This window comes from Pituophis catenifer, unplaced genomic scaffold, assembly GCF_029215685.1.
Source record: "Pituophis catenifer annectens isolate HBS135680 unplaced genomic scaffold, rPitCat1.0.hap2 SCAF_3, whole genome shotgun sequence".
In the NCBI taxonomy this organism is placed as follows: Eukaryota; Metazoa; Chordata; class Lepidosauria; order Squamata; family Colubridae; genus Pituophis; species Pituophis catenifer.
The window spans coordinates 101,925,642-101,935,788 of NW_027256883.1; the positions used below are offsets into that span (position 1 = coordinate 101,925,642).

At 42.2% G+C, this 10,147-nt stretch overlaps 1 protein-coding gene across 1 annotated transcript in view; it reads right to left on the reverse strand.

The window, feature by feature from the left end:
* Positions 1–7,359, reverse strand: part of PCDH1 (protocadherin 1) — a 117,550-nt gene extending 110,191 nt beyond the window's left edge. Inside the window, exon 1 of the mRNA XM_070939169.1 lies at positions 6,565–7,359. Within this exon, the coding sequence (XP_070795270.1) occupies positions 6,565–7,359 (795 nt within the window). The remainder of the gene's footprint in view (positions 1–6,564) is intronic.
* Between the last annotated feature and the right edge of the window lie 2,788 nt (positions 7,360–10,147).

The following is a 10,147-nucleotide window of genomic DNA, read 5'->3' on the forward strand; positions in this document are numbered from 1 at the left end:
AGCTTACATCCTGCAACAATATCTGTCACACCATGAAACATCCAAATCTGTCTATGCCAGGACCTTGGAAAGGACCCCATAGGTAGACAAAAATGCCAAATCCAGTGTGAACATCTGAATGACTGCACAACGAAATAATGATAATGCCAATGCCAATAACAACAACAATAATGATAATAATAGTAGTAGTAAGGCACTACCTTGACGTGATTGTGGGGCCTGTATGCTTTGGAAAGGTGAGAAGTATGCCAGATCATAAATTACAGAAATCTTCACCAGCTCAGTCGTTGCCCTGGTTAACAAGAGCTGAACTAAATTTTGGAATTCCTGGACAGAACTGCCTCAGAAAGAACAAAGCCCTATAACTAAAGTAGAAGAAGGATTAAAACAAAGTATAACTGAGTATCTAGAACAGCACAAAAAAATCGGAATAAGATTGCCTGCAGAATAACAGAATACTAGAGTTGGAAGGGACCTTGGAGATATTCTAGTCCAACCTCCTACTCAGGTAGGAAACCCTATACAATTTTAAACAAATGGTTGTCCAATTGTTGGAGCTGCCACAATTTCGTTCCATTGATTAATTGTTCTAACTGTCAGGAAATTTCTCCTTAGTTCTAAGGTTGGTTCTCTCCTTGATTAATTTCCACCCTTTACTTCTTGTCTTGCCTTCTGGTGTCTTAGAGAATAAGTCAATCCCCTCTTCTTTGTGACAGCCTCTCAAGTACTGGAAGACAATTATCACATTTCACTCTAATCCTTAATTTTATAGGCTAGACCCGTGATGGCGAACCGGTGGTACGCGTGCCACCAGTGGCACGTATAGCCATATCGGTGGGCATGCGAGCATTGCCCTAGTTCAGCACGCATGTGCTTGCCAGCCAGCTGATTTTCAGGCCCACCGGAAGTCAGGAAACAGGCTGTTTCCAGCCTCCAGAGGGCTTCTGGGGGGGGGGGAAGGCCCGCTTTTTGCTCTCCCCAGGCTCCAGAGCGTTTCTGGGAGCCTGGGGAGGGCGAAAATGACCTTCCCCCCCCCCCGGAGGCCTTCTGGAGGTGAGAAACGGCCCGTTTGCAGACTTCTGGTGGGACTGGAAGACCCGTTTTTTGCTCTCCCCAAGCTCCAGAGCCTTTCTAGGAGCCTGGGAAGGGTGAAAATGGCCTTCCTTACCCCCTCCCCCCAAGGCCCTCCAAAGGCCGGAAACGCGCACAACCCCCCCCCCCCCCATTACTGGGTTAGACATACTTAGCTTTCTTAACCATTCATCATACATTGAATATGCTTCAGACCCTCTATTATCTTTGTTACTCTTTCCAGGATCTGAAGATCTTTTTTTGTATCATGGTGACCAGAACTGAACACAGTATTCAAAGCATGATCTCACCAGCACATTGCAAAGTGGTACTATTACTTCTCATTGTCTTGACACTATCCCTCTGTTTATTTATTTATTTATTTATTAAATTTATATACCGCCCTATTCCTAAGGGACTCAGGGCGGTGAACAGCGAACGATAAAAATACATGTAATACAAACGTTAATAAAAAAACCAATTAAAATATACTAAACAATCTGGTCCTAGATAATTCAAGACATCCCAGTTTAAAATAAAATCAAAAAGCAATATAAAGGGAAAGTTAGGCCAGGCCGGCCTGCTGAAACAGGAATGTTGACGCATGACCTTATTTTTCTCACCACTGAATTGCATTTTATTGGATAGGACCAGGGGTGAAATGCTACTGGTTCAGACAGGTTCTGCCATCCGGGTAGGGAAAAATTTGACTGGTTCAGAGAGCTAGTAAGGATAATTTTGATTGGCTCCGCCCACCTGCCCTCCCCCTCCTCTCTCCTCTCCTATTTCTGTTATTAGCTCAGCCGATTCGCGCAGCAGAGCAATTGCCACCTCAGCTGAGCTAGAATAATTAAGGGACACTTTCTGCCGCTTTTTTTCCTCCTCCCACCCCCAACCAGGGAAAGGAATACTAGCTTTAATGAGATGTCTGGGTGTTCAGGCGTTACAGAATGTTGCAAAACTGCAAACCACCTTGCCTGAATTGAGAAACTGCCTCAAAAGAAACTGCCTTTTGCTTCCTCTGGAGCAAAAGCAAAGCGCCTCTTCCAGGGTAGATTTCTCTGTTTTTTCTATTTTTCTTCCACAACAGAACAAAAAAGCTTTTTCCTATTGAAGGCTTTTCCAGTTCTTTATTCTGATTTTCTCCTGGAGCAAAAGAAAGCCCTTTCTAGTGAAGCAGTTCCATGGTTAATTGTTCTCACTGTCAGGAAGTTTCTTCTTAGTTTCAGGTTGCTTCTGTTTCTTCAGTTTCCATCCATTGCTTCTTGTTTTGCCTTCTGATGCTTTGGAAAATCCATTCCCCCCCCCCTTCTTTCTAGCAGCCCCTTAAAAGCCTGTTGCCTATCACACTCTTGGGCAAAGCATGTGAGCCATTTCCTCCTTTTAGTGATCCATTAAAGTACATCTATAGCATGTACAGTAGATAATAAAGTTGAAAAAAGGTTCAACATTTTTACAGAACTATAGATATGTTGATGCTGGGTGTGACAAGGAATGGCTGGGAGGGGCCAGACGAGGCACCCCTTGATGTGAGTGACATTGAGTTGGCCACGCCCACCCAGTCAAATGACCACCAAGCCACGCCCACAGAATCGGTAGGGAAAAATTTTAGATTTCACCACTGGATAGGACCCAATGTTCTGAATCCTGAGTCTATCTACCAAAGTGTTAGCATTTCCTCCCAGTTTTGTGTCCCTCAAATCTTGCAAATTTGAGCAGAGGGATAGAATCAAGATCACATGAAGTGTTTGTACTGCTTTATAATCTTAATAAGACATGGGGAATACTGCATTCAGTTTTTGTTGCCATAATATAAAAAAGATGTTGAGACTCTGGAAAGAGTGCAGAAAAGAGTAAGAAAGATGATTAGGGGACTGGAAGCTAAAACATCTGAAGAATAATTTCAAGAAGTAGTTATATATAGTCTAATGAAAAAACGATATATGGAAGACATGACCATGTCTAAGGGGCTGCCACAAAGACAAGGGAGTCAATCTATTCTCCAAAACACATGAAGGCAGGACAAGGAGAAATGGATGGAAACTAATCAGAAATGTCTATGGAGATTCTCAGCCATCTAGGTCATGGTTGTCCCAAAGGTGCTTTTTCAAAAGGCAACTGTTTTTTTCTTCTTTAAAGACATTTCACTTCTGATCCAAGAAGCTTCTTCAGTTCTTCTCTCAGCTTGAAAAAGCACCTTTGGGATAATCAAAGTGAGATCATACCTATATAGATCATCCATAAGGAGAACTTTCCTGTCAGTGAGAACGATTTTTCAATGGAATGGCTTGCTTCCAGAAGTTGTGGCTTAAGTGTATTTAAGTGTATGAATGGAGGGCTCATTGAATATGGATAAGGTGAATAAGATGAGTTAAAGTTATCCCTACAGAATGCCTATGTCTCAAAATCACTAAGAAAGGAGTAGTTGTGATAATGATTTAAGATAGGAAAAGGTGGCTTTGGTTTAGCCAAATGTCAATCAATCAGAATAAAGCTGGAAGGGACCTAGGACCATGATGGCGAACCTATGGCACGCATGCCAGACATGGCACACGGAGCCGTCTCTGTGAACAAGCACGCCATCTCCCCAGCCCAGCTCCAATCGTGTTTCTCCATTATATTTCATTCAATCAATGCCAACTTCTTGTGAAAGAAAAAGATCTCATGAAGTTGGCATTGATTGAACTTTTTCACTCACGCGCTTCACAATGGGGGAGATGGGGTCCCCTCCTCCTGAAGCCCGTTATGATGCGGAGCCACAATGTGACCCATGAGGCTCTTTCACCTCTCTGCTGAGGCTCCCTGCCGCTCTGTCACAGCAGAGGGATGAAAGAGCTGTCATCCTGTCATGGGGATGGCGATGGCCTGAGCCTTAGTGCGGGAGCGAAGCACCCCTGTACTTGCCTTTGCATGGTAACAGGATTCCACCTTCATCGTGCTACATTTGCTGTTGCCTCCAGCAAAGAGGGCTGGGAGAGAATGGCGTGGTTGGATCTTGCGGGGTGGGGGCCATCTCCCAAGCCTGGCCTTCTTCCTCATTCGGCGGGGCCAAGAGAAAGAAGAGGCGGCGTGGAGAAGTGTTCCCCTCCCCTAGCCAAGCACTGAGCACAAAAGTCCAGGGAGGGGGATGGCTGGCCCAACAGAAGCACCCCCATTAGTGAGTTGGTTGGTGGAGAGGCCTGGCCTAGCTCTCACAGCTGTCCCACTGTTTGGCACCTCCAGACGCAAGCTGCCACCTTTGAAATGCGCTGCGCCTTTGAGGAAGCCGGGCAGCAATGTCTGGGGCCAGGGTGGGCAGCAGAGGCATCAGGGCTGCTCCCCCCTCCTCAGCAAGCCGGGCCTGGAAGAGCACAGAGAGTTGGAGGCTGAGCACCTGAGTGTCAGAAAGCACACTCCCACGTCACCCCAACACGCGTTTCCAGCGCGTGCTCCTCTGTCCTGAAGTGGGATTGAGTGAAGGGTAGGGGGAAGGGAGCAGGGAGAAGGGTAGGGGGGCTTCTAGGAAGAGAAACCCAGCTGGCTTTCCTTTTGGCGTGGGGTGGGGGAAGACCCAATAAAAATCCAATTTCCCCCAATAAATTGGAAAAATAAAGGCCCAGAGGTCCAGAGTTCAAAAAGGGGGGTGGGGTCTGTTCATAGGAGGATTGGAGAGGAAATCAGTTGAAATCTGGGCGGGAGGCCTGGGTCTCTTCTTCCCTCCCCCTTAGATTCCCCTCTCCTGTTTTTCTTCCCTAGTCTTGTTTTATGGGGAGGGGGAAGCAAGGTGGGACAATAGTAGCTAAAAGGCTGTGAGGGGGGTTAGGGCTTATTAAAGATGGGGATTGGGAAAAGATGCCATTCCTTCACCAAGGACCCAGGGAAAGTGGAATAAAAATAGGTGTGTATGTGTCTGAAAATAACAGGCCAGGATAGCTTCAGCCACAAACAACAGCTGCTATTATTTTTGCTGAGAGCTTCTAAACTACACAGCATTCTTTAATAAATTCTAACAATAACGAACCATAATTAAAGGAATTAACAATAACAAACCAAGATTAAAGGAAGGTGAAATCAGAGGAGGGGAGAAGGAAGGAAGGAAGGAAGGAAGGAAGGAAGGAAGGAAGGAAGGAAGGAAGGAAGGAAGGAGGATGTGATGGCCCTCCAGAGACTACTGCACTACACTCCCATCATTCCTGAGATGTGCTGTTAAAGAAATCCAGTGCCACCAGGGAGAAGTCAAGTAGTTGAAAGAGTGATTGAAATTCCTCAGAAAACCTCATTATTCAGGTTAAATTGCCATCTTGGCACTTTGTGATAAATAAGTGGGTTTTGGGGTGCAGTTTGGGCACTCGGTCTCTATAAGGTTTATCATCACTGACCTAGGAAGTCTTCTCGTTCAACCCCCTGCTCAAGCAGGAGATCCTATACCAGGAATGTCAAACTCAATTTCATTTAGGGCCACATCAAGGCTGTGGTTGACTTCAGGGGCCAGGCGGGTGTGGCTGATTGGATGGGTGGGTGTGACCAATTGGGTGGGCATAGCCAACTTGATGCTACTCCCCAAACTGCTGGCATGTTTCCCCTCTTCGCATTGGGTAGACCGGGCCAAAGCTACGCTGGCCTGATCTTTCTTCTTCACACTGTGTAGACCAGGCTAAAGCCATGCTGGCCTAATCTCTCCTCTTCGCGTTGGGTAGACCAGGACAGCCCCGCGGGCTGGATCTGGCCCATGGGCCTTGAGTTTGACACCCCTTCCCTATACCATTTCAGATATATGACTGTCCAGTCTCTTCTTTAAAATCTCCAGTGGTGAAGGACACACAATTTCTGATGGCAAGCTGTTCTGCTTTTTAATTTTCCTCACTATTAGGAAGTTGATTCCAATGACAGCTAGGACTATTTCTTATCTGGCTAAAATATTTATTATTCCTGAATATATAAGCCTCAGAGGAGAAATATTTACTCATATTTAATACATTTATAGTGTGATAAAAATAATACAAAGGACAAAATCATATTTAATGGAATTGATTAGCAGGAAGAGAAAACAATAGCTGGTGATCCCCGTTATGCTAAAGGATGGAATCTTACTGCCTTGCCTTCTGATGTAAACAGGTGAAATCAGGTGCTATTGTTGATGGAAGTAGCAGTTATAAGTGTTATTGGATCAGTAAACTATATGAAGAAGTTGAGAAATAGGAAAAATATATGTTTTCCTCTCCATTAATTCCAGTGAATTTCACTACAGAAATTCCCAACTCATTTTTCCAGTTCCCATCCTCCCAGACTATTTTTTGCAAAACACATCTACTGATGGACAAAAGCTGTTGATTGATTCAAACCTCAAATAACATAAAGTCTCTAAAATGTTAGGAAAGTAATAAGTAAAGCAATAATTAAAGCATGCAAAATATCTAAATATATAATCCTTTTCATATTTTGAAATTAATAGGTAATCAAATTCTAAATCCAGAATTATATATGTCTGAACTCTTCTACTGAAAAGGGGCTCACCTGCAGTATAGAGTGACCAATAGGACTATTTTCTGAAAGTTCAGCCTCATACAATGGTTTCTCAAACTTTGGTGCATTGTCATTCATGTCCAGAATGGTGATCCGCAACAAAGCGCTGCTAGCACGAGGTGGGCTACCCCCATCTTGAACCCGGATAGTTAAGTCATAAGACTCTGACTGCTCCCGGTCTAGGTTTCCCATTACAATTAGTTGTGGCTGTTTCTCATCTTGATCCTCTGCTACTTGCAAGCCAAAAAGTTTCTGAGCATCTGAACCAGGCATGAGTTCATAGGAAGCAACACCATTGGCACCAGCATCACGATCCATGGCCAATGGAATAGGGAAAAGTGAACCAATATTGGTATTTTCAGGAATGGCTAATGTGATGACAGGAGATGCAAAGTTGGGTGTATTGTCATTGATGTCCATAACTTCAATCTGTCCTTCCAATAGGCGAGGGCTATTGTTCATCAGGTCTGTGATAGAAACTTCGAACTCCAGAAAACAAGGATCTCCTGGAAACAAGTGCTGGCACTCCCTCAGGCTTTCCCGATCAATGGAAGTTTCTGTGGTATAGATATCACCAGTCTTACCATCCACACGCAGATGGGGGGCACCCACCTCTAATTTATAGAGATGTCCTACATCTGGGAAGCCATAGTCTGCTGCCAGACTTCCAATGAGTGTATTGGGTGGCTGCTCTTCCTGTACTTTGTAGACAACACGTGTTCCAAAACCAAGGTTGGGAAGCTGGAGGAAAAACCACACACCCAAGCAAGAAACCAACTGCTGCATTTTGAATTCTGATGAAACTGAAAAAAAGCAAAGAAAACAGATCATAAACAACAGCAAAGTTCTAGCCAAGAAAACTTCATTTAATTTTTACACAAAGTTGCATCTAGCTGCTGTGGACTATATACAAATCTCTACAGAATAAAAAAAAAAAATGAACTCCCAGTTTCTTCCTGAATATAGAGAAAGCACTCCCAGTTTCATAAGTGTGAATCACTTCAACCTCAATACCAGAATAGCCACACCTGCCTGGCTCTGGAAAAAGCCACATTTACCAGGCTTCAACACCTTACTCACTATATGATAAACTGTCATCTTTAATAAAAATGCAAATAAGGAAATCTATTGTCACCCTGACTATTGTATCTTTGCAGAGTTCCATCTAAAATAGAAAAAACTAAGAATATTTACAGTATCAAACAGAAATCCATCATATAACTCTGCGTACAAAAGCTTTTTAAAAATTACGCATTACAAATGCATACTGAATAGAATACCCAAAAGCAACCCCTCATGAAAATCTCTGCATCACTTTTTAGAAATTAATACAGATGAATTTCCTAATGAATTTCCTTAAAAAGTCATTTTTCCTATTGTTAAAATGTAATAATCCTTTTTAATACAACATGAGCAGCCTTTTCTCTCATGAACCAATATTTATTTACTTATTTTACTGCCATATCCCATATTAATCCCATATTAACATAGCTAGGATTTTGGCATCAAGTGAATCAGTAAACCAACATGGTCCTAGTATATTGTGGAATATCCTTCTTTACCAGGTTTCCCAGACAGTTTTGTCCTGGAAAAAATCATTTGCATGCCTGCACTTACAATTTATGTCTGAGTTCATGTCAACTTGATTCTACAGCAAACAGACAGGCTCTCATCTCAACTGGAATGAGCAATACGCTGATCTCATAATAAAGACTGTTCAGATGGCCCTCCATTTACAAACGCTTGTTTAGTGACCACTCAAAGTTACAATATCATGAAAAAATGACTTAATTCAATATCACTGAAAAAGGTCCTCGTACTTACAATTGACACAGCATCTCCAGTCATATGACCAAAATTTGGGCAATTGACAACCAGCATGTATTTACGAAGGTTGCAGCATTTTGGGGTCACATAATCATTATTTGTGACCTTCTCTGATAGCTTCCAACAAGCAAAGTCAATGGTGAAGTCAGATTCATTTAATGACCAATGTGTGATTCACTCAACAACTGCAGTGATTTGTTTAACAAAGGTTGTAAAATTGGACACAACTCACTTAACAACCGCCTTGCTTAGCAATACAATTTCTGGTCCCAATTGTGATTGTTACTTAAGGACTACTTGTAGGCATGCATTCTTTAACTGTAAATATCTAGTTAACCAGAGACCAGCTAAAACCTGTCAACTCTTTTACTAAAAAAAGAAAATAGTGATTCCTTGCTACATTAACTGAAAATATAGTTAACAGCCTATTTCATATAAGGAGATCTATACACAAAGATTATTATTGTGTTTACTACTATGGGATTAATTGCTGTGAATTGAAATTTAATTTCTTCCTAATATTTTAATGAGCTGTTGCTCACATGACAATTATACAACCATTTTTACAGACAAGTTATAAAAAACAGAAGATCTCACACTCATTTAAAGCAGATATATAACTTAATGAAGTGAAAGAGATATATTTTGATTTATACCAATATCGTACTTTTGATATTGTACTTAAATTATTGTACTTTCAGAGATTTTGTATTTTATAAATTTATTAAGAAAATTCTGGTCTCAATTTTTATTAACTTCTGATTTTAAAAATCTCTCTTTTTTTGCTGAAAGCTCTTCTCATTGTTTTGGAGGTTAGTTGTTACAGTGCTTTTCCTGTCTAAGAGGAAATGTTTATGACTGGCTGTAAACATTCCACCTGTAAAAGTTTTACTATTAAATCAAAATATGGTCAAAATGCAAGCAATACAAACTTTACTAGGAAAGCTGGGCAGAAAGAATATTTTCCAACTTACAGCTTGAAAATTTGGATTAAAAGTTTGATAAACTCTGTTAACTATTTTAAAAGATGGTAATCAGATACAAGTATAGCAGTACAGCAAGATTTACAGCATATGGATAGGAATGTAACTTGCTGCCGTCAGCCCTGAAAATGAAGCTGACTGGGAAAACACAAGTTGGTAGAGGACTCCAAGAAAGGCATGAATTCTAAAGACTCAAAGCTGACAGAACTGACCAGTAATAAACTTGAATTTTCTAAGAAGATTGAGGGAGGGTGGGGAATGGTTTTATTATATTCAATCAGAAAAGGGGTATTGGTCTTACCTGATACGCTCTTTCTTGTTGGGTGGATAGCATCCAGGAATGGGTTGTCCTCGTCTGTTCAGTTGAAGGACTGAGTCTGTCAAAGTTGTTAAGCAACACCCTTGCTGCTACGGCTTCCCAACTTTTGACGAATACAAAGTGACAGACTCAACATGTTGGTATCGCAATAGTCCTCGTTGATCGATGACTAGACAAGTGAAAGGGTGGGGTTGGATGCAACGAGAAGGACGTATCAGGTAAGACCAACGCCCCTTCTTCATAGGGTGGAGATAGCATCTAGAAATGGGACATTCCAAAGCTGACTGTCCCTTGTATCATGGGCAGGCCACAGTCTGGTCAGAGACCTCCCCATCCGTATGGACCCGTTGAAAGACCCAAATGCCGCCTCCGCTGAGGCGAACATGTCCAACTTATAACGTTTAATAAATGGAGAAGGCGACGTCCAGGTTGCGCCCTGCAGATG